Here is a 23013-nt window from a genome sequence, read left to right as displayed (position 1 = left end):
CCCCCCCAAACCGCAGTAGATCTCAGTCCAGATAAAGCCCTTTCTGTGTTTTCGTGCGCACAGGCCACCTTGTCTTTGTCAAAGATCACCACATGTCGAGAGATGTATGTCTGTCTCTCTTTTTTTTCTTTCCTTCTTTCTTTTTCTATACCTCGGCTCATTTGGAGGAAACCTTTCGTGACAGAGTTCATGTTGGATTAGCTCCTGGATTCAGCTTGTTTTCACATCACACGGGTCGTCACATACGGACTTTGCAGGACAACTTCCCCCCCCCCCCATCGATTTGCTTCAACTCTCAGCTGCGTATTCAAACTTTCCTGTTTCTCCTTTGCCATCCCAAAATCTTCTAGATGTAATTCGTTGTTCTTTGTCGAGTTTTTCCTTTTGCCATGTCCATTCCACTTTTTCATTGCTGAAACATAAGATGACTTCTTGCCACTCTGACTAAAAATCATATTTCCATATTTCCCACTTGATGGAGGTTGATTTCTCAAAGTCAGAATGCAAAGCGAATTTTCTGTACTGCATTCTGCTTACCTGTTGTCTGATTTAAATCCGACTCTCACCAAGTCTGAATCAACCTGAAGACTTGTCTCTATATAACACAGAAATAGGCTTCTTGTATCCTTGTGCTTCTTTTTGACTTCCTATCTAAACACATCATCAGTTTCTCTACATTTCTTAAGATTCGGGTTGCTTGCTTAAAAGCAGCTTTGAATCAAAGTTCTTAAATCTATGCATTTTCTAAATAATCCCAATCTGGTAGAAGTGAAGTGGCGACAGTTATGGTAGCCACGTGTTTGCGGATGGCAGCATATTGGAACAGAGTAACGATCTCTCCACCCTGAGGCCCACACGCATTCCCTTCTCCGGCCACTCTACAAATGTTCACGCAAACTCTTGACCACAGACCACCACTCGTACCCACATCCACCCGCTCTGCTTCCTTCGAGCCCGAATTCAGCTGACGTGGATAAGGCGCAGCCATCTTTATTAGGTGACAACCACGCCCCTCTCGCAACCCCATGCCACCCGCCTGCTGCTCTTTCAAAGCGGAGAGAAATGCCGCGTCCTTCATCCGTCTCCCTTTCCTTCTTTCATGTGGACAGATGTCCAAGATCTTACGCACTGTGACCGGCTGCAGATGGCTTCTATAACGTCCCATCAAGCCGCGTTTTGTAGGAAGAGTTGACTGGGCTGTTTCTCTTATGTGTATTTATTTGGTTGTGCTTGTTCTGATGTCATGAATCAATGTCTTTGGTGTCCAATCTTCATGCTGATGGTGACGCTTGATATATTAATTTCTTTTACATGTTCTGTATTCAGTAAAACATGAATAAATGTGTCATTTTTTTATTTCTTTTTTTTTACAACATTTAGTTTTAGACTGCCTTGCCAGTTTCAGAACATCATTTTGCACCTTATTATTGTGAAAAAAAAATTCGTATCTAGAATATCTTAGATACATAAATACAACTAACCTTTGCTATCCACTATAGAAATGTGTATTAAAAATTTAACTATGATTTTTTTTTTTTTTTTTAGTTTATTTACACAGTATGGTTCTTGACTTTAGCAGATTTTTGCTCAAGCTACTGTCTTAAAAATAGTTTCGAGAAACATGCCACTAAAGCATGTTGCATCAAAACAAAGTTTTGCTTTTAAATAATCAACAGCTTTATAACAACTTGCAGTCCAATAATTCCAAAAATGTCCTTTCTGTTCTGTTCATCTCCTTTTCTGGTTCTGGTTAAAATGGAGAATTTTCCCCACAAAAATCATTAAAACAGATCAACTTTGCCCAGTACAAATCTCCAGAGGGACAAATCAAACCTAATTTGATTAAAGTTTCCAGAACAAGAATCCAGAACAAATGGCTTAATAGACAGCAGTCATGCCCCTTCTCTGAGTTTTTCCTTTGGTTTGCCTCAGAGTTTTGTCCTGGTTCCTCTCCTTTAACATATTGCCACTGATTCAATAGTATGCATGGTCGGTGCTTATAGCTCGATTCTAAATTTTGGTATTCGCCACACACTTGACTCGTCTTCTAAATTGACTGAAAGGTTTTCCAGTTGGTATCATTTAACCATCCAGCCTCATGGTGGGCCTAAAGGGACATTTGAGTCTCTTTCCTGGATAGTACCAGAAAAATTTCAGGACATCTGATTGAATGTGCTTGAAGAACTGTGACACTTTCTTCCATAAAAAAAAAAAAAAAAAAAATATAAATATATATATATAAAAAAATATATATATATATATATATATATTATTTCATAAGTCCCTGTACTCTAGAACATCAATTTATCAAATGAATTACACTAAAGCAAAAGAGGTGTAAAACTCCATCACATCAATTATATATTTTTTTACATCAGTTCTATTAGTAACAATAATTTATTTTAATTTGTGCCCAAACACCGACTAAGCAATTGCAACTAAGCAGTTCGAATGTGTTGCTTAATTGCAGATGAAAAGAAAACCCCAAAAAGCCACAGCAGTCACTTATCAGGGACTTATGCATTGAACGGAAATCCGTTTCTGTAATTTTATTTCCATTTTGTCTCAACTAGTTTTTTGTGAAAACAAGTGGTCTCTTTTGTTGGCTTTCTTACTGCAGCTCTAAGCTTCCTCATAGCTGATGAAACCCAGATTTGGTGATTAAACTTTAACTTAGGGATGAAGTAGCAGCTGGACCTAAAGGCCACAGATTGCTCTTGGTTTTCTTCTCTGCTCTGTGACGCATCGACATCTCATACCTTACACGAACCTGTACGTCTAAATGAAACATTGTGCAGAAGTGCATCTGCAGTCCTAAATCCCCTTAATGGTAATTTATGTAATAACCTATTTGCAGATACATGAAACCCACCCACGCATGATTCCTTACATGAAGTGTTTCCACTGTTTCTGACTCCATTATGAATTATTCAGCCAATCACACGGCTGAGCAGCCTGAGCTCGGTTCCTGATTGTGACATGCTGTGCGCTCTTAAAACTGCTAATGCCGGACTTGAATGGCACGCTTCGGTTTGTGAGCGCCTGCAAATATTTATGTGGACATTAATGAAACATGCAATTTCCTTGGTTATAATTTTGCAGTGCCTCACGTCACGATTAGCTATATATATATATATATATATATTTATAACATTTTTTTTTTTACCCAGATACTAAAAAAGCAGAATGTTAGCAAGCTGCAATATATTTACTGGCACTACTTGTACTTGAAATTCATCTTTGCATTTTTGTGATTCTTTGTTTGTACTTCTTTCTTTCAGAAATGTTAGAATCCAGTAACCTCCTTACCTTTAATGGCCTGGCAAATAGTTCGGGCTACGACACATTCTTATTGGACGAGGAGCGAGGGAGACTGCTGGTTGGAGCTGAGGACTACGTCTTCTCATTCGACTTAGTCAACATAAACAGAGACCACAAACAGGTAAAACTCCAAACCTCCCCTTCAGTCTGAAGTTTGGTGGTATTTGTGTGTTGGAGAGAAACGCGCTCGAGTTAAATCGCCTCTCCTCTGCCGCCCAAATCCCCTCTGGAATCCATTACTTCATCTCCCTTTCTCTTTGCCTTCATTCCGCCCACCGTCTGTCTCGGTCCAGACACGGCTGTTCGTAATTCCATTACTCCACCTGGACTAGGTTAACGGTCTTTTTATCTGATTCGGGCTGCTATCAGACACACGGGTCTGACATGGACTTGCCTGCAGGCTGCAGGGAGCTGCACAGGGAGAAGAAACTGATGAAAAATGCATACCCATGTAAAAGAAAAAAAAAAAAAGAGGAGGAAATGTGTCCCTGAATTTCTTTTTCTTTTGTTTACAAGCGTTGCTTAGCATCATTACAGGAAAATGCCAAAAAGCTGCACAGGTTTTCGTGTTAACAAACTGCAGCTGATCCACAGAGGAGATGCAGCACATTATTGGACTAAGGAAATGTGAGAATGTATCAATGCATGAACATGTATGTGCATATATTTCCATTGTCTACTGACATCTGTGTGACCAGGAGAGTGGGGTGGGGGGGAAGTCTCTGTCACAACTGCGTCTTGAGAGCATAATCATCCTAGATTTACTTAAACGCAGCTTATTCCTTCAGTGTGTCCACAATTAATGCGACACCAGGGGCCACATGTGAATAATGGTGAGATCAAACTCCTCCGAGTCGAGTTGCAAAACACAACTTTCTGACCATATTTGAAGTGAAAAGTACAACCTCATGTTTAAGATTTTTAACGAGAGGAAATTCGAATGAGAACAGCTGCTGACACCCCTGAATATTCTGATCGCTTTCAGTGTATTTTACAAAAAAGAAAGAAAAAAAACAAAACACCTGGCATGTTTTACTTTGTGAAACTTATTCATTTCGATTTGCTTTCCTGTGAGCTGTTTTCGCCTCGTTATCGGGAATACGTTGTATAGTGACCTGAAATGGATCGCTTCAAGGCAAATTCAGCTGAATTTGAGTGGAAATGCTCCCCTTTGAAATCCCCCCGATTTGCACTGAGGACTTACGGTTTCCCTGCATTCGTCTCATGAGAGGACACATTCGTCTCTCTCTCAACCTCCATTCTAACGTGAATTTGTCTTTCTCCTTTTTGCACAGATTGCGTGGCCCGCCACCCCCTCCAAGAGGGATGAATGCAAGTGGGCAGGGAAGGATTCGGCAGTAAGTCCCTCATTCATTATGGCATCATGTTTGGATTCTGTCCATGGACTGAGTATTCGTTATCCGTTCAATTTTCTTTCTTTTTTTTTCTTCTTCTTCTTCTCTCTGAATCTTTTCAGATGAATCTAAAATGTTATTTAGAGTAGAAGTAAGGATCTCGACGGAGTATTCTTAAAAGGGACAATAGAACTGGAGAGCTAGAAAATTACCTCTGATAAAGGCAATGCTCCATTTCACCTCTGCCACATTTAACCCTCTACGGGCCAGCTCACCGTTCCTCAGCGGCACCTGCAAATAACCTTACGGATCGAGTGTACACGGTGCATAAACGGGGCAAGGACAATGACACTGAGGTGATTGGCTTTCCACGATGAATAGATTAAATTCTGGAGGCGTGTTTTATGTAGCGGACTTCCAGCACTCGTGTGAATTTGTATGTGGAAATCTTTTGTTTGAATTCATGTTATCTGTCACTGCGTGTTGGCTCACGTGGGCAAGTCTGCTCCAACACGGACCGCGTGCAACCGACTTTGTGTGCTCGCTGGTGTTTGGCGTATCTTATCTTTGTGTTGCTGTTTAGAAAGGCCCTCTCGGTGTTGTATCCGATCTCAATTTCACGGTTGGATGAATCTCGAGGGCAGGGCTGCAGGTTTTGTGGGATTATCTGGAATTGCACGCATCCCTTTGAAACTCGGCGGCTCCTCTGTGCTCAGAGTCAACGGCAGATTTCTGGGGGTTTCGCTTAAAGTGAAAATGACCGCCCCTTGCGAAGTTAGAGAGTTTAGGTCCGGCCTTTGACTGGGTCATTCTAATACACAAGGTGTTAGCCCAAACAATCTTACCGGTACTCTGGCTTGTTTTCCCTCTGGAAGCTGAACCTCCCATATATAGCAGCCTTTAACATGTTTATTTAATTGCTTGTACTTAGTTGCACTTATTTACCCCGAATGAACACCCACAGCATGATACTACGACCATGATGTTTAACTGGGTGGTTTTGGGGGGGGGTTGTGAGACAATCTGGAAAACATCAGGGGATTTGAATACTTTTGCATTCCAAAGCACATGAGCAGCACACTGGCACTCCATCACACACAGGAAAGAGTTCACAGAATCGCACAATAGACAAAGTTAGGTATTTGCATGCTGTGAAAATGTTTACCTTTGAGAATGAGGCGGTGAGAGCAGAGACGGGGGTAAAACACAGAGAGGCCTTGATTAGGACATTACCAAAGCATTCAGAGCTCCCAAAAGCAATGCCTTTCTCTAAACCACAATTTACAGCCATGAAGCGAATGTAACAGCTGCCCCCCTCTAAAAGAAATGCCTAAGGACTTTATTGCTACTCCTAGCTCAGCGACTGTAACATTGTCCAGGTTGTTGCACCACAATGTACTGAACCGTGAGTTCAGACACACGACTAGAGCTTTGTGTTGAAATTCCTGATGTCATTTGTGATTTGCTGCCCAGTAATCATGGAAAAAGAAAATCAAAATCCAGCCGTTTTCTTGCAAAATGTCCAGTACGTTTTCTGGATTTACTCAGAGATCCTGTCATTTATTTATTTTATTTATTTAGTTTTTCTTAACTTACCCACACATGTCCAAATCTGTCCACCCATTTCTCTGACGGGGAGTCATGCTCAACACCCTGTCCAAAAGGAGTGATTAAATTTATCCAAAAATGAGTCATTTATTCTCCGTGTGGATTTTGTTTGTCACGGTTTTGTGATCAAGGAAGCGGTTTATTACTGGGGGGGGGCAACGCACAGCTGCACTCGTGTCACTGCTCCTAACACCTGTCAGTGTTTAGGTGCAACTTTACCTACCGCGTAGCTGACGACTCCAACAAAGACGCCCGTGTTAAATTCTTAACACGGTTGACCCTTGAGGGGCTTTATTGAAGTTGATGAAATGCACATAATAGAGCGTGAGAATGATGTGAGTGGACAGAGGGCTTCGGCAGTTCAACGGGAGGAAACAGAAGGTAAAGTCGTTAAGGAACGGAGACCCATACGTTCAAGGCAGCAGCTCTGCATGCAGGTTCAGTCGCATAAATGTCTTACTGACGTTTTTAAATGGACAATATTATTGATACTTTTGACTCATTTTGTGTGAAAATACTAACTAATCTTTTTAAACATCCTAACTGTTTTTAGTTAGGATGAGTTGCCCACTAAAGTGACTTTTCTTACTGGGAATTTGACACCAAGTCCAATGATTGCAACCAAAATGACAGCGACAGTGATATGGCATGCAATTTTCGTGGTTTGATGTTGGTACCAAATTGTGTCCAATTTGACGTCCAGTCAAGAAAACGTTCATCCTCTTGCCACCCATGAAAGCATAAATCCCAATTTTTGTCTTTTCTGCTTGCAGGCTAACAATCCAGCCACTGAAAGCCAGCCGGAAAGTTATCTCCAAATGTTTTGTAGAGTTCGTCTCTACAAAACGGAGAGAGCGGCCACCCTCTTAAACAAGGAACCAAAGTACATTATTTCTCAGAATGTCAAAGCTTCTCCTTGAGGAAAATTACCAAGGAAGATAAAACAGTTGGAGCTGAAGCAACACGTTTTGCCCTTTTAGAAAAATAACAGAAATTTCTTATGCTGCAGGAAGGACTGTAACTTGTGATCACACTGTTAATTCATGCTGCTCTGGAAAATGTCATCACTTCAATCTGATGCCCCGCATCCATTTTTTTCTTTTGCCTCGCATCATCACATAATCAGAACGAGGCGTCTGTGAGCTTGAAAGTCTGAACAGATATATGTGTGTTAAAGAGGCAGGGAAAGAAAGGGGGTAATTTGGCTGTCATCTAACGTGATGTGCTCTGTTTTTCCAAATCCTCCTGCAGCTGTGCACCGATTTGTTCGACGGATATTGAGCATGTATTCATAATTGGGCTAACCTGAGCTTAATCTCTTAAACATATGTGCCTAAATCAGCTCCTCAAGGCTGCTAATAAGCCTCCTGCATTAACAAATGCCGCTGATTAGCGCCCTAATAAACAGTCTCACACCGCTGGGACCATCAAAAGTTAGAGGAGAGCCAAACCAAACAGTGTGTGTGTGTGTGTGTGTGTGTGTGAATTCAAGCACATGGATCATTAAAAGAGCTGCGGCTGATTTCCCTGATTTGACTTCCAGGTGGGGTTGCCTTGATGGAGACTCTGCCTCGTGAGTCTTTCCAAACCAACTGGAAAGTCGCTCATATACTGGATTTTAATCAAAGCTGTTCTCCCAAGCCCGGATACTTTCTGTGTTTAGTCTTTTCTCTTTTTTTTTTCCTCAGTTGGAAGACACCAAATGCTTATGAAAGTATCCCTACCTCTAAACTTTTTCTTTTACATCAGGAATAAGTTTCTTACATACTCTATCAACCTATGGGAAGCACACAGTGCACTGTTCAGTCCATCATTAAACTATGGCAAAAGTATTCCACAACTGCAGCCCCACTAACACCGAACCGTACTGCCAAATTAACAGCCCGGTCCAGAAGAGCATAAATCAGAGAAGCAGCCAAGAGGCACATGGCAGTTTTTGGAGGAATGCCAGAGATCCACTGTACACGTTGGAGGATCTGTTGACAGGACAGCTATTAGTTGTCCCCCTGTAAAAGTCTGGCTTTTATGCAAGAGTGGCAACAAGAAAGCCAAAAATTGTCCATCTCCAGATGTGCAAGCCTGGTAGAGACATGTGAAACGTGACCTGGCATAATTGGGGTGATTAGGGTTGTGGTGGTTCTACAAAATGTTAACTCAGTGGATAAATGTAAATAAAGCCACAGGTTGGTTTTTTTTGTTTTGTTTTTTTTTTTTTGCCGTTTTTTTTTTTATTGTATGTATGTGTTTCCTTTCTGCTCATTCACTGCTTTTCGCTGATTTATTATCTAAAATTCCTTTAAAATAAATTGTATTGTGACAAAATGTAGAAGTTCAATAACTATGATTGCTTTTACAATTTTCTTAAAAATGTCTGTACCAAAATGAGATTCTCTATGTCATTTACCTGCTTTATGTTCTGTATATTCCTTGTATAAAGTTATCTGTAATGTTAAAGCCCTGGTGTTTCTTTTACTTGTGTTTCAGAAGGAGTGTTCTAATTTCATCCGGGTCCTTCAACCGTATAACCAGACCCATCTGTACATCTGTGGGACAGGAGCCTTCCACCCCATCTGCGCTTATCTGGAAATGGGCAAAAGAGCAGAGGTATTTGATTATTTAATATACTCCGAGATAATTTAAAAGTTCTAGTTTTTTTTATTTTATCTATTGGTGGATATGCAGAAGGCAATTTAAATGAGTGCTTGCTTGTTGTAAAGAGCGACGCCGCCGCTGCAGAATCTGAAATGCCTACCACAGCAATTACCTTCCCATTTGTGTTTTCTTTTGTGTGAGAAAAGCAAATAGTCCAGTTGTAGCAGCTGGATATTAAATAACTCTTCTCTTATATTAAAGATTAATCACTTTTCTCAGTAGAGGGCTGCAGGTTAATCAATGCACCAGCATGAGTTCTGCAGACCACTAATGGGCAGAGCTGTGAGTGCTTTCACCATTAAGGCCTTATTTTAGATATTTGAGCTTAAAAAAAAAAAGTGCCATCACTGGATAAAAAAAAAAGAAAATCTTACTTATTTCTGCTCTTTCCTACTTTACTTTACACTTCACTGTTGCAGAAACTGTTGTTGACCTGTGGCAGAACAGCCCAACTGTGTTATATAAAAAAAAAACAGCACATTACTCACTGCTCATGTCAGGCTGAATTTGTTTTGCATCCCAGCCCAAAATAGAACGCTATAATGAGAATATATTGTAACTCGAAACACAGACTATAAATGTACCTTCAACCGGGCTTATATGCGGCTTTCATTAGCCTCAAGTTGAACTTTGACCCCCTTTTACACTTTCAGGACAACATATTCCGACTGGCCTCCCAATTTGAGAACGGCAGAGGGAAAAGCCCCTACGACCCCAAAATGCTTTCAGCGTCACTCCTGCTTGGTGAGTTTGACCGCCGCCTTCATCACCTGAACGAACGCAGTCACCGTGGAGACGGTTCTTTATTTCTGACTGGAACCACTCGTCGGCAGATGGAGAGCTGTACTCTGGAACGTCTGCTGATTTCATGGGAAGGGACTTTGCCATTTTCCGTACCCTCGGAGATCATCATCCAATCAGAACAGAGCAGCACGATTCACGATGGCTTAATGGTATGATAAACTTTGTTCTTCTTTAAGACAGAAAAATGAGGCATACTCTCCTTATTTTAATGCTTTAATTAAAACTTTTGGCTCATTTTGTTTTTATCTAAGTGAAAAAAAAAATAAGATAAACCCGTTGCTTCGCTTGTCAGTTTTAGGTTGGGACAGATATGTTGTATGCAAAGATTGTTAAGGCCGTATGCCTGGGTCTGTTCTAGCCTCTTTGAAGGAGAAAAGCTTCCTTTAAATGTTAAACTTTGCGTTTGAAAACCACACCAGCTTCCCACAGCTAGAGCTTCCTGTAGAGGAGATGTCATGAGGGCGGGATCAGCCAATAAGAAGTGGACTTTGTTGTGGCCACAGTAGATAGTTGATGGAGGAGATGGCCAACATTTGGACTTCCTCTACAGTTTCTGAGAAGTATTATTATTATTTGTATGAGCAAAACGGCGCTGAAATTAAAACGGTCTGAAAAGCAGCCGTTATTTTTGAGAAACCAGCTCTAGCAGCAAAGCTGTGGGAGTTATCTTTTGGCCGAGTCGTAAACTACTCATGAACCAATGAAGCAGGAAAGCAAAACGTCACGGCTTAGAGAATGTAGGTAAATGATCAAAATTTAAGGTTTGGTTAATGCTACGGTATTTGTACTAAATTGTGGCCTTCCTCTTCAACCAACTGTTAAAAAGCCAACCTTTTGGCTTTTTAAATTTTCAACTTTCATCAATATTTACTTGTCAAGTAAAATTGGATAAGTGTGGTCTAAACCACCAGCACAGCCCACAATTAGAAAAAAAAAAAAACGAAAAAGACACAGCTGATCTTTTCATTAGACTTTGAAGCATTTAATTCTCCCCTAAGCCTCGGGTCTTGAAACATTTCCATTCATACGCAGACATCAGATATCAGAGCTCATTCAGAGCGCCACTGGATTTTTCTTGTTCTAGTAAGATTAGAGCTGCAGAGAGGGTTATTGACTTCTCAGTCTCTCTGGCGATCTATCACCACTGCAAGAGGACCGAGAGAGCCACAAAAGGTCAGTTCGAACTTTTCCCTCAAGCTGCGCCATCCCTTTTTCCTCCCTCTTTCCCACAGAACTAATCCACTTTCAGCTGTTTTCCTGTAGGGGAGTCAAATTCCTTCCAGTTCCTCTCAATCCCCACCCATAGCATCAAAATCACAAATACCGGTCTCGGTGGTGCTGATTACTGTGACGTATTAATAGGAGTCATTTAGAAGGGAGAAGTCTTTGTTATAGCTCTAATCCCCATCAATCTTTCACCTTGTTCAAACAAATACGCCGGGGATTGCAGCCGTTCGGCTCTGCGAAATCCAAACGGCGTCTCAACAAAGGGAGGATTGTAATTGCGTGGATTACTGGGGAGGGGATCTTCCATTGAGCCTTTATCAACAAGCTTACATGGTACTCGAACGTAACAAGAGCAATACTATGGAATGGATCAGTAATACCAGATGATTCTTAAAGGATTTAAGGTTAAATGGTAGTTTAGAGGTTGCTAGGTTTATTTATGGATTTCTTCACATTCTTATTCACCCTGAATCTGGCTCTGATATCCTCTGAATAAAGAGCTCCTTTGTCGATAACACGTGCGGTCAATTGAAAAACGCTTTTATTTTTTATTTTTTTAAGCTGAAAAAGATTTCTGATGGCGTACGTTTAGCAGCCCGTGTTCGTCGTAAAAAGGTCTCGAGAAGTCTACATGATTTATAACGGAGTCCTCGCACCAACGCGGGCGATTATAAATCTGCTCCCCACTTTGGCCGCACTCTCCTTTTTCACGGCTACTCCATATCCTAAAAGGCTGCAGCGATGTAACATGGCACTGCTTGTTTCTACCCAGCTAACCCCCAAGCTTTTCAGACGGAGGCTCGATTTACGCTTTGTGATGATGCCGTTAGTGGTTGTGGTAGCTTTCTGCTCGCTAGTTACCTAAATTCAGGCTTTTCCGAATCGCCTTGATATTTTCTCAAACTTTACGGCCATTATATATTTATTCAATTGTCATAAGAGCCGTGCGTTTTTTGTGAGGATGTGGTATGGAGACGGGGGCTTTTATTGAATCTGGATCTGGAGCACTTATGGCACAAAGTGTGGGGCTGTTAGGAATTTACTGAGGTATAACTCAAAATACAACCGAACCGATTTCGGAGTCGTAACATCAGAGTACTGGATTTGAAATTGGAATTTAGAAATAATTATGTGCGTCACAATCTGGATTTTTGATGTCCCTGAAACCTATCAGAGTCATTTATGAATAAACATTTGAAGATGCCATGTCCTGGATAAACATTTCATTAAATGTAAAAAAAAAATTCATTTTGCTCTAAAATGAGTTTCTGCTAAAGATTTATCTGAGTTGAAACAGCTTCTGTCTAAAATAAAAGATGTATTTTTATGTGAAGCAACATTTTTGCTCCCCATGTGTAACCTCTACATCTCGTAGTCGAAATGTGCTTAATTTCACAGTGTTATCCAGAACGTACGCACAAAGATCAAAGTATTTTCCTTCTTTTCCCCAGACCAAATGTACCAAAAAAGTTCTTGCTTCACAAAAGATTAGACAATTGTTGTCCCCAACAGGAACAGTCAGCTGGGAAGCTGTACTAGCCAATGCCATGAAATGTCATACAAATATCATGAAGAGAAAACCGAGATTTGTTACAATGATGATATAAATTCAGTGCACATAAAGGGCAAATAACATACGTACAACAGACACTATTAATTGTTTTGCCAGGAAATCAGATATTTCACCTAATTTCACCAATTAGGACATCCCGTAACATTACAGTAGGCAAGTTAAGATATGCTTTAATAATGTTTTTTTTTTTTTTTTGCTCCAGACCCCAGATTTATTGGTGTAAACCTGATCCCTGAAAGTGACAACCCTGAGGACGACAAGATCTTCCTCTTTTTTAAGGAGAACGCAATGGACGGAGAGCACACCGGGAAGGCTACGATTGCCAGGATCGGACAACTGTGTAAGGTAACAACACACACAAACAGAATAAAATCCCTCTCATGATCTTCATCATAATGACAACACCAGTCCCATTTAATTCTGCTCGAGGTACTTCGGGTACATGTAGAGCTGACAGAAATGTAATTTCTCTCTGCAGAATGACATGGGAGGTCACAGGAGCCTCGTGAACAAGTGGACTACTTTTCTAAAGGCTCGTCTCATCTGTTCAGTTCCCGGGGTCAATGGCATTGATACACACTTTGATGAACTGCGTAAGTGTGGGTTCTTAATTTGCAAAACTGAAAAAAGAAAACAAAAAAACCGTTGAGCATCCGTTTTAAAATGTTCTCTCATTTTTATGTCTGATTTCTAGAGGATGTATTTCTCATGAGCTCCAAGGACCCAAAGAATCCAGTTATCTACGCCGTATTCACCACTTCAAGGTACAGACCTTAAACACAATGACCTTCAGTCTCTGCTTTAAGGGCTTAAATTCTCAAATAGCGCGACGAATTCTGGCCATATCGTATTTGTTTCGTCAATTTCCTGCCAGGAGATCAAAAGGAGTCGATTTATTTCCGTTGGCAAATCCAGTTTCTTTGTATGTTATAAACATAGGCTTTATATTTTCTATTAGGTAATCATTAAATAACTTTATCTTTTTGTTTTTGGGCATAATTTAGTTAGCATTTCAAGCTCTGCGGAGAATGTGATCGACCAAGCGTGGTCCAGTCGAAATTCCCAGACAGCACTCCTCTAATTCACTTACAGGTGTCCTACGGTTGTTTCCCCTCTCCAATCAAAAACCTCTCCACTTCTCTGCTTAGGAATTACTTTCATCCAATTCCCCCATTCCTCGCTACCTGTCCCCCCCCCCACCCTCTGCACCCCCCACCCATCTCATCGAAACCCTGGCAAACCTTGCCGGGGAAATCGCATTACGGAGCATGAGGGAGCCAGAGAAACATGATATTCACTTAGCAGGAATGCGCGTTCCTTCCCTGGCCACCACTCACAGCCGTGAATGGGGATTTTCTCAGGGGCCGGGTGTGGCTCTTTTTAAGCATGTGGAGAGGTGAATTCATGGGGAAGGGCAGATAAATGAACTGAAATGGCACAGATGGTGGCACTTATCGTGATGATGGTACATTTGCATTCGGGAAAGGAGGGGGGTGGGCCCTTTTTCTGTGTCCACTGCTGTGTTTGAGGGGCTTCAAAAGAGGACAAACCCCCCCCCCCCCCCCCCCCCCCCACCACCCCACCTCACCTCCCCGTCAATCACAGCCAATGATAAGACGAGCTGAATGGAACAGCGGTGCGGGCTAACACATACGGACAGGCGCCTCGCGTCGCCACACCCGTATGGCTTTTCTCTGCTGAGGCTGGCGCGCGTTGGCGGGCGTCCACCTACGTGTTCGCACGCCTGCTGCACAGAATCACACACACACGCACACACACACACACACACACACACACGTGGGCTGTAAAATTCAATTATGGGGCATTGAGGAATTAAAGGGGTTTAATTGGTTTTCTAAGTGGCCGATTTTCAGAGATGAATAGACCAGACACTCAGAAGGAACTGACTTTTAATATCACTGCTTAATGAGGCACACGGAAGCCGTAACTGACAGATCAATGTTGGATTGTGCCCCTGCGTGTGTATGCATGTGTGCGCGCGTGTGTGTGTGTGTATTTAGCATATTATTTTGGTTGTGTGTCTGCACAAACACATAACCGCTCGTCTTCCCGAGCGCGCATATTGGAGTGTCTTTTCTTGCCCCTGGAGTTAATTGAATTTCTTTGTAATTAACATTTCCAAATGCTAATCCATTCATCTTCCATGCTTTGGTGGATAATGTTGGCCATGTGTGTGTATGCCAGCCACATCCCTAATTAGCCTGATACACATTCCCACCGCAGTCAGGAACACAAAGGACATCTTGAATGTTCCTGAGACATTTTGGTTCGTAAGATGTGCTGAAGATCTGCTTCATGAAACAAAATCTCACATGTGGGCATCTGGCAAAAGAAAATCTGAATTAAATGCTGGATGTAAGTGAGTAAACTTTAGAATATTTTTAAGAGCTAACAGACTAAATCAAATAATAATCCAAGGGAGAAATCAAAGGTTCCGACTACACATTTTTTTATGTCGAAACTCAACGTTTTTCCAGACTCGAGGTTATAGTTTTTATGTGTATAGTGGTTGGGTAGCTGGGTAGGCTTCCATCCTTTTATAGACTGTGTAGGAGCCCTGTAATAAAAAAAAAGAAGTTTTAAACATGACTGAATTATAATTGACTTAAGTTCAATTTATCACTGCATCATTGTACGATCATATAATATTCATTGGGAGTTACCAAATTCCCCATCTAGATGAGTCAATGCGTAAATTGCTGCAATCTGTTTGACCCTACAAAGCATAGACTGGATAGGTGCCCCCTCTCCCGCCCCCCCACCCATCCCTACTCTGTCTTTTCCACATGACTGTTCTTTGCCTGTTTGGAGCTCATATGAACAGGGAAGGCGAAATCCATCCATCTGGCACAGGCAAAGGCTAGCAAAAATATTGGAAGGGATTTTAAGAAAAGCTCTCTAGCAGGTCTTCGGTTTTGTTGGTGGCGTGCCCAAATTCCTGTCTGTTCTCACGGGGCTGAGAACAGTCAGAGAGAAGTTCCAATCTGTCATCTAGTACTTAGGTAATGACAGCCTCGCGCCTCTCCATCTTTGTGTGATGAAGGGTCATTTTGTTGTCTTTCCTCGGTGTTCCGCAAGACCCTAATCCCGGCCTTGTGCCCAATCATTTATGAATCCCCCTTGTTTGTCTATAATAAACCTTTCCTCCCCCTCCCCGTTCTGCATAGTTTTGCACTCTCACCCTTCCTGAGTTTGACGTTCTCTCTCCACAGTAACATATTCAAAGGCTCGGCGGTGTGCATGTACAGCATGGCTGACATCAGGAGGGTTTTCCTGGGTCCCTATGCCCACAGAGACGGGCCCAATTACCAATGGGTCCCTTTCCAAGGGAGAGTGCCCTACCCCCGCCCTGGCACTGTAAGTGTTGAGTTGCAGAACATAACCTTTTTCAGAGAAGTGCATATGTAAAACCGCTTGAATTATTTTTTTTTTTTTACATTTTAGTGCCCCAGCAAAACATTCGGAGGTTTTGATTCCACCAAGGACCTTCCAGACGATGTCATCACCTTCGCCAGGGGTCATCCTGCCATGTACAACCCAGTGCACCCAATTGGGGGACGGCCCATCATGGTTCGAACGGATGTGGACTACCAGTTCTCCCAGCTAGTGGTGGACAGAGTCGAAGCAGAGGACGGGCAATACGATGTCATGTTCATAGGCACAGGTACAATTCTTCGTCAGGCGTGGCAGCTTCGTCCGATAAAAGCTTCTAGTTAATTTTGCACTTTTCTTTTCTTTCAATCGAAGCACATTAGCCTGAAGCAGACTCACGGTGGCTTCTTGCAAACACACACAACAACAGACATGATGGTACACTGAGATTTTATGTCCTGGGAAACACAGAGAAGCATGTCGTTTTAAAGTGGAAAGAAAAGAAAGCAATGTTTTAAAACTTTTACAGACAAAAAAAAAAAAAAACTGTGGACATCTTTTCAATCTGCAGGTCTGCGCCGAACGTTATCTAAACCATTCCGTTGTGTTTGTTTTTTTAGGAATGTTGTCAAACCCTTCCCTATTGTTCTAGGGTATCTAGTTCTATATTTGAGTAGTTTTCACGTCTCTACTAGCAGCGCCACGGAGCAACTGGGTTTATACACTGAATAAATGACAAATGCACTCTACACTTTTAGGACTTGTATTACGATAACAATTTTTAAACCATTTCTAATTTTTCTCAATTATGCGCTTCACTGTGTTGACCTGTGACATGGAAAAAAAAAATACAAAATTCTGAAATAGTACAAGACACTACATTTCCTACTACAGTACATCTGCTAGAACCAGCTGCTGGAAGAGGGGGGGAAAAATGCAGCATCTGCTGGGCTAACCAAAAGATCCATCCCTAAATGGTTGTTCTTTGTTGGTCTTAACTGCTGTGAAGTGATCAGAAAATGAGTATTTATGTCTCGGTTTTGTTCTCATGACTTCTGCCTCAGCTCCTCATTCTTTCTCAAGCTCACTTTACCACAGCGATTTTGACCACACTCGATCAATCTATTCCCCCCGCTGACAGAAGAGGGGCATAAATGGCCGAGTCGTCTCACATTTGAAAATGCTTAAATGCACCGTATTGGGCAATGGAGGAGTGAAATGACTGAGAGAAAAGATGCATGGGGGGATTTAAGTATTTGGATCAGTTGACCTAGTCTAGAAAGTTAAAAAAAAAACAATGAGTCAGACGCACTTTGTTATATTTTCATCTGTTTTCTTCAGATATGGGAACAGTGCTAAAAGTGGTAACGATTCCCAGAGAGAGCTGGCATGACCTGGAGGAGGTTGTGCTCGAGGAGATGACCGTTTTCAGGGTAAGGCGTCGAAAACGAAGCGATTCTACCAGATTGTCTGTATTGCAGATCTTTTTTTTTTTTTTTTTTTTTCCACCTCCGTGTTTTTCATCACTCGTATTGTGAACTTCACTGCCTCGTGTTTGTTTTGCGCAGGAGCCCACTCCCATTACGGCTATGGAGCTTTCCACCAAACAGGTAAAAGCTTGTTTTCACACGGCATCGTTACACCGTAAATGTTCAAGCCAAGTGATTGAAGAAGCGCTTGTTGGTTTTTCACCAAACGGAGGTCACGTCCCTCCTTCCAACAACAAAAACCCACAAGCGACTTCTTTTCTTTGCGAGTAATTTTCCAGTCGAGCCACGCGGGGACGTTTAATTTTACGTGCTCGCCTTTCCTTTCGCTCCCACAGCAACAGCTGTACCTCGGCTCAGCCCTGGGAGTATCACAGATGTCCTTACACCGCTGCGAGGTGTATGGGAAAGCCTGCGCCGAGTGCTGCCTGGCCAGAGACCCTTACTGCGCTTGGGATGGCGCTGAGTGCTCCAGATACTTTCCTACCGCCAAGAGGTAGGAGCTTAGACACATTGAAAACTCCTCTTTAAGCTTTGCTTGTCCTCTGAGAATTTGCTACGGCCGTATGTCTTTTCTTTCTAATCACGTCAATGAATATAGTCGCTCCTCGGAGCTATCACTACACCTGCAAGCTGCATTTGAAGGTGTGGCTAAAAAAAATCTAACAAAAAGAAAAGAAAAAACATAGACACAATTCACATGCCAGACCACCTAAACATGGAAGTGATCAGATTATTACAGACACACACACACAAAATAACTCTCGTTAAATACGCGCAAGCACAAGTATGCATTCCAAGAAATACAATCCGGGAACCTGGGTTAGTATTCCTGCCAGCAGCAATTTTGTGTCCATCACCCCACAGCCCAGGCTACACACGCACACACACGCACTCATAAATATACATACTCCAGCTCACATGCACTAAATTATAGCCAACAGGAGCTGTCTGACCGCTTCACCCTGCAGCCAGGAGGTATGAACACCCTCAAATTACCCGGCGCTGTAACCAGCAGGCTTGAGCCGACCGCTGCAGCTCTCGCACACATCGAGCAACACCAGCCGTCTGTCTCATTCATCCAGGACTTCTCACACCAGCAGAATTGGGCCAGTGAGTTTACTCCAGCCTGGCAGGGTGACAGCCGAGATGGCACACCCCATGGTTAAAGGCCAGGCCTGGCTCCTCTCAGGTCTCGTCGACACGGCACATAGTTTTCCTCCCTTGAAGAAGAAAGGGACATAAAAAGACAGAAATGCCAACCCACGAAATGCACAGAGAGTGTTTGAGCAGCAGAGAACACGTTGTTAAAGCAGGGAAGAGGAGAGAACATCCCTTATTTACATTTTTTATTTTTATTTTTTTTGGATTTGAAAACATATTTTCTTGGAATTTACGTGATAGACCAACACAAAGTAGTTCATGACGTTGAATAAGACTTGATAAGATAGATTATGCATTTGTCATTGGTCCCACACTGCTAAATAAAAATGCAATCATTTTTCCCTGCTGGACAAAACTGTTCCCACAGCATGATGCTGCCACTACCATAGACAGATCTCGTATCGACAGTGATGTGGAGTCGAGTTCTTTTTGCCATTTTTCCATAAACGCCAGAATTGTAGTGTGCATGTCTAATTCTCTATAATTTCTCCAGATTAATTATAAAAGTTACTGTGATCCTCTTGGTTTCTTCTCCAATTAATGCGCCTCTTGCTTAGGTGGCAGTCGTGCCACACTCTGTTCATTTTCAGATTGCAATTGCGTTTGATTTTATTTCTGGGTGCCAGAATAAAGAGTTTTTAAAAAAAAAAAAGAAGAAGAAGCATGTATCATTTTTCTTCTAAGTAGCAATTATGCACGAATTTGCATTTTATAAAATTCCAAAAAATGTTTGTGGTTATAACGTGACGAATGTTGAAAAAAAAAAAAAATTCAAAAACATTATTTACTGACCATTTTAACAAACTTTTTATGTCTTTTTTGTTTTGTTTCTGCTGCTCAGCGTCTTTCCGTTCAGCCCTCATGTTGAGCTCACCTCATTTTCTTCTTACATCACGAGTCGGCCTGTCAACAGTTTTAAACCGTGACAGTTAGAGGCGGGGGGGACATTCACAGCTAGTCAGTAAAGCCGCACTATGAAAATGCTTCACCATTATGTTAGAAACCCAAATGACGTAGTGGAATTTCACAAAGAGATGACAAAAAAAAAAAAAACCAGAGGCTTTTCTCAATGGCAGAACAGTTCAGAATGTGTTCTGTAACATCGGCTCCGCGGAGGGAAATGAAGCGAGGCATTGCCTTGATTAGCAGGCTTACGTTTCTGACTTTCTCTCCAGATTCTAGGGTTTATTGTTTATTTTTGCTCCATTTATGCGAATAAGCAGTGGTATGAAGCGTGAACTCCATGCCATTCTTCAGCTGCGTTGGGTAATATTACCCTCTAGTGTTTGAAATCGAACAGTGCATGACAAAAAAACTGGTGGCAAGGGGGTCGGCATAACATGGATTTCTTCCCTGATGTTCTCATTGCCAACAGTCTTTTAAACTGTCGTTTCAACCACAGGAGAACCAGGCGACAAGACATCAGAAACGGAGATCCGCTCTCGCAGTGCTCAGACCTTCAACATCACGGTACTCAAAACAACTACTTCCCACACACGCGCCGTCTTCCATTGATAATTTCTCTGACTGTTTTTTTCTTTCGTTAGACGACGTGGATGGTTTGGGAGGCAGCATAGAGGACAGGAGTGTGTTCGGTGTGGAAAACAGCAGCATGTTTCTGGAGTGCAGCCCCAAATCTCAAAGAGCGCTGATTTACTGGCAGCTGCAGAGGCCCAATGATGACCGCAAGCAGGAGGTTTGTGTGCGCATTTGTGCGAGCATGTGCCGTTTTGTGTCAAATGGGGAGCATCTTTGAAGAACGGGGAAATTTCTGGATGTGCCTTTGCAGTATAGATTATAAGCGATAAAAAAAAAAATCTATAAATTTTGCAGATAAAATGACTTTTTACCCCCTTGCCCTATTCTCTGAGCCAAAACCTTTGTTATCTTTAGTCCACGGAACTCAAAGTGCAGAAAAAGCCATGGGTGTGGATGTATAGGGTCGCTTTCTTGACCCGAGGATGTAACCAATTACATTTTGAAAAGATTGGCGCTGTGGCGTTATTTTTCTAGCTGGTCAGTGAGAGCGTGTTGTTTCAAGATCTGGCAAGAGACAGAAATGGGATACAGGAAGCCGAGTTGAGCTACAGAGCAGTGGGTCCGAAGGTTTATCTGATGCAAAACAAAGACGTTTTATAAGTTGGCCTGAACGGATATTACAGCTGGATTAGAAACACAGAATATGATACGTGTCGATGTAAAAACAAAACGAGCGGGCAGAGCCTTCCCTTAGCCTTTTTCAACGCCACAAACTGCAATTGGGATTTTATGTTATGGCACAACAGGAAGTGGTGCATAAAGTGAAGTCGAAAAGTCGGGATACATGGTATTTAAATATGACATAACAGTGACAGGTGACTTTGCGCACCGCTTCATCGGCAGTCGTCTTAAAGTTGCTATTTGTTTAAATACACAACAAAGAAATTGGGTGTAAATGTTATTAACGGGGCGCTGTGCGGCTCAGTTTGCAGTGGCAGGCTGCCGATCTTAACGCACTTGGGTTCAGTTTCCAGTCTCGGATCGTTTGCTGCATGTCTTCCCTTTTCTCTCCCCCTTATTTCCTGTCCACTTCCTGTACAAGAAAGGCCACTAAAGCCTAAGACATAAAACTAAAAAGTTGGTCCGTGAAAAGTTGTGCATAGATTAAATGTGGTTTAGACTCATTAAGCTTTCTCTGTATTGCTCCTAATTTGTGTTCTTGTTGCGTCTGTGTTTCTCTGTCAGATTAAGATGGATGACCGGGTGCTGCGCACAGACCAGGGTCTGCTGATCCGCAGCCTGTCCCTGTCTGACACGGGAGTCTATCACTGCCAGGCGGTGGAGCACGGCTTCATTCAGCCCCTGCTGCGTCTCAACCTGCAGGTCATCCCAACCCAGAGACTGGGGGACATTCTGCCCGGGCTTCCCAGCGCAGGGGCCGGCGCAGGTAACTCGGCCAAGCACAGGGTCTGGTACAGAGATTTCCTGTCTCTCTTAGACCACCCGGAGCTGAACAGCGTGGAGGAATTTTGTGACAGAGTTTGGAAGAAAGAGCGCAAACAGAAGAAGGCGAAAGCTCCCAACAGCAACGGCAAACCTGACGGTGCCCCGAGCTCCGCGGCGCGACCCAAAGCTGCGGCCCCCACCGCTCAGAAACAGCAGGCCAGTCCGCCAAACAGCAGGCCGTGGCTTCAAGCTGGAGATCCGGTGGGGGAGGGGCCAACTCGGAGCCAGAGCAACCAGAAAGGTCAACCGAATCTGAGCACGGCCCCTAAAAGTGGCCCGAAGACGCAGAACGGAGCAAAGGCGCAGGGCGGGTCGCAGGTCGCGGGGGGCACTCGGGTCAGCAGCCAGCACACGGCAAAATGGAGACGGATGCAGGAAAACAAGAAGGGACGCAACAGGAGGACCCATGAGCTCCAGAGACCCCCACGTAGCGTTTGAGAAAAGGAGCTGGGATGCACACCTTCAAGCAAATCTACACAAGCACAAAGCCATGCATCCGCATCAGCTCATACTATGGGTTGTGAATCCAGTATAATATAAAAAAAAACAAAAACAAACAAAAAACATCCAGCACATTTTCTGACATAACATACATGAACTACATCCTTGTAACAAAAGCAAGACGACTGGACAGAACTTGTGAAAAGGACGAGCAGAGGATTGAAAACCGGGAATGCGTTCGACAAAGTTGCAAGAACACGCCTGTTTGCCTGGGAATACATTCTGGCAGACGCCCTTTCAAACCTCCTGTACATAAGCTAGAAATATAAGACTGGGACTGAAAAAAAAAAAAAAAAGTTAAGTCACGGATTTGTCTGACTTCTAACGCTGATGGGACAGCCGCAGAGACGCTCATACATTTGCAGACATTTTGCGCAAAGCAGAAACGAATGATCCGCTGCGACCTGCTTCCACGTGTGAACTTGATACACTAGGAAAGTGGTTGGAAAAGTCGTATTCTGAAGAACTTTGTAAGGAGAAGAGCAGAGCAGCAACAGCGCCCTCAAAGCGGGAAAGAGAAGGGTTCACCTCGACGTGTGCACGGCTTGCACCAGTAGTCTTCAAACGAAGAAGAAAAAAAAACAAAAAAACAAAGGAAACATGCAAAGTTATACCACTGTGCAGACCAAGTTCTTCATCATAACCAATTCCTCTGAGGCTGGGAAGGCATTGTGCATGTTGTTGTCAATCAATATTTTAATAAGCTATTTTCTTTACTCCTTACCTTACGAGAGTCTGAGTTTCCTGTTACGTTTGCTTTCTTTTTCGCAATCTGCCCTCGATCGAGGTGCACAGATCCTCTAAAAAAAGAAAAGACAGTTCCTTGCAAAAGTACTCGCATCAGTTAAGCCTTTCGCAGCAAACTATTTCAAATACTCGTGTATTTTCAAGATTTTATGACATAGCCCAGCATAAAGTTGCACATTACTGTGAGGTGGAAAGA

The 23013-nt window shown here is 42.6% G+C and overlaps 1 protein-coding gene across 2 annotated transcripts in view; it reads left to right on the top strand.

Moving 5' to 3' along the window:
- Window positions 1–22652, top strand: part of sema3aa (sema domain, immunoglobulin domain (Ig), short basic domain, secreted, (semaphorin) 3Aa) — a 45089-nt gene extending 22437 nt beyond the window's left edge. The window contains exons 2-17 of one of the 2 annotated variants that reach the window (XM_015028163.1): window positions 3282–3442; window positions 4617–4679; window positions 8772–8888; window positions 9590–9680; window positions 9770–9889; window positions 12743–12885; window positions 13019–13133; window positions 13235–13304; window positions 15774–15918; window positions 16006–16225; window positions 17275–17366; window positions 17502–17543; window positions 17759–17916; window positions 19987–20054; window positions 20132–20280; window positions 21309–22652. In XM_015028163.1, the coding sequence (XP_014883649.1) occupies window positions 3282–3442; window positions 4617–4679; window positions 8772–8888; window positions 9590–9680; window positions 9770–9889; window positions 12743–12885; window positions 13019–13133; window positions 13235–13304; window positions 15774–15918; window positions 16006–16225; window positions 17275–17366; window positions 17502–17543; window positions 17759–17916; window positions 19987–20054; window positions 20132–20280; window positions 21309–22007 (2453 nt within the window). In that variant the 3' untranslated portion in view covers window positions 22008–22652. Of the gene's footprint in view, window positions 1–3281; window positions 3443–4616; window positions 4680–8768; window positions 8889–9589; window positions 9681–9769; window positions 9890–12742; window positions 12886–13018; window positions 13134–13234; window positions 13305–15773; window positions 15919–16005; window positions 16226–17274; window positions 17367–17501; window positions 17544–17758; window positions 17917–19986; window positions 20055–20131; window positions 20281–21308 lie in introns of both variants that reach the window. The other variant, XM_015028162.1, reaches the window with a different exon arrangement.
- Window positions 22653–23013: the final 361 nt, after the last annotated feature.

This window comes from Poecilia latipinna, unplaced genomic scaffold, assembly GCF_001443285.1.
Source record: "Poecilia latipinna isolate Pla-1442-1.1 unplaced genomic scaffold, P_latipinna-1.0 Scaffold115, whole genome shotgun sequence".
Classification (NCBI taxonomy): domain Eukaryota; kingdom Metazoa; phylum Chordata; class Actinopteri; order Cyprinodontiformes; family Poeciliidae; genus Poecilia; species Poecilia latipinna.
Note: the sequence above shows the minus strand (reverse complement) of the source record. Positions and strands in the feature narration are given on the sequence as shown.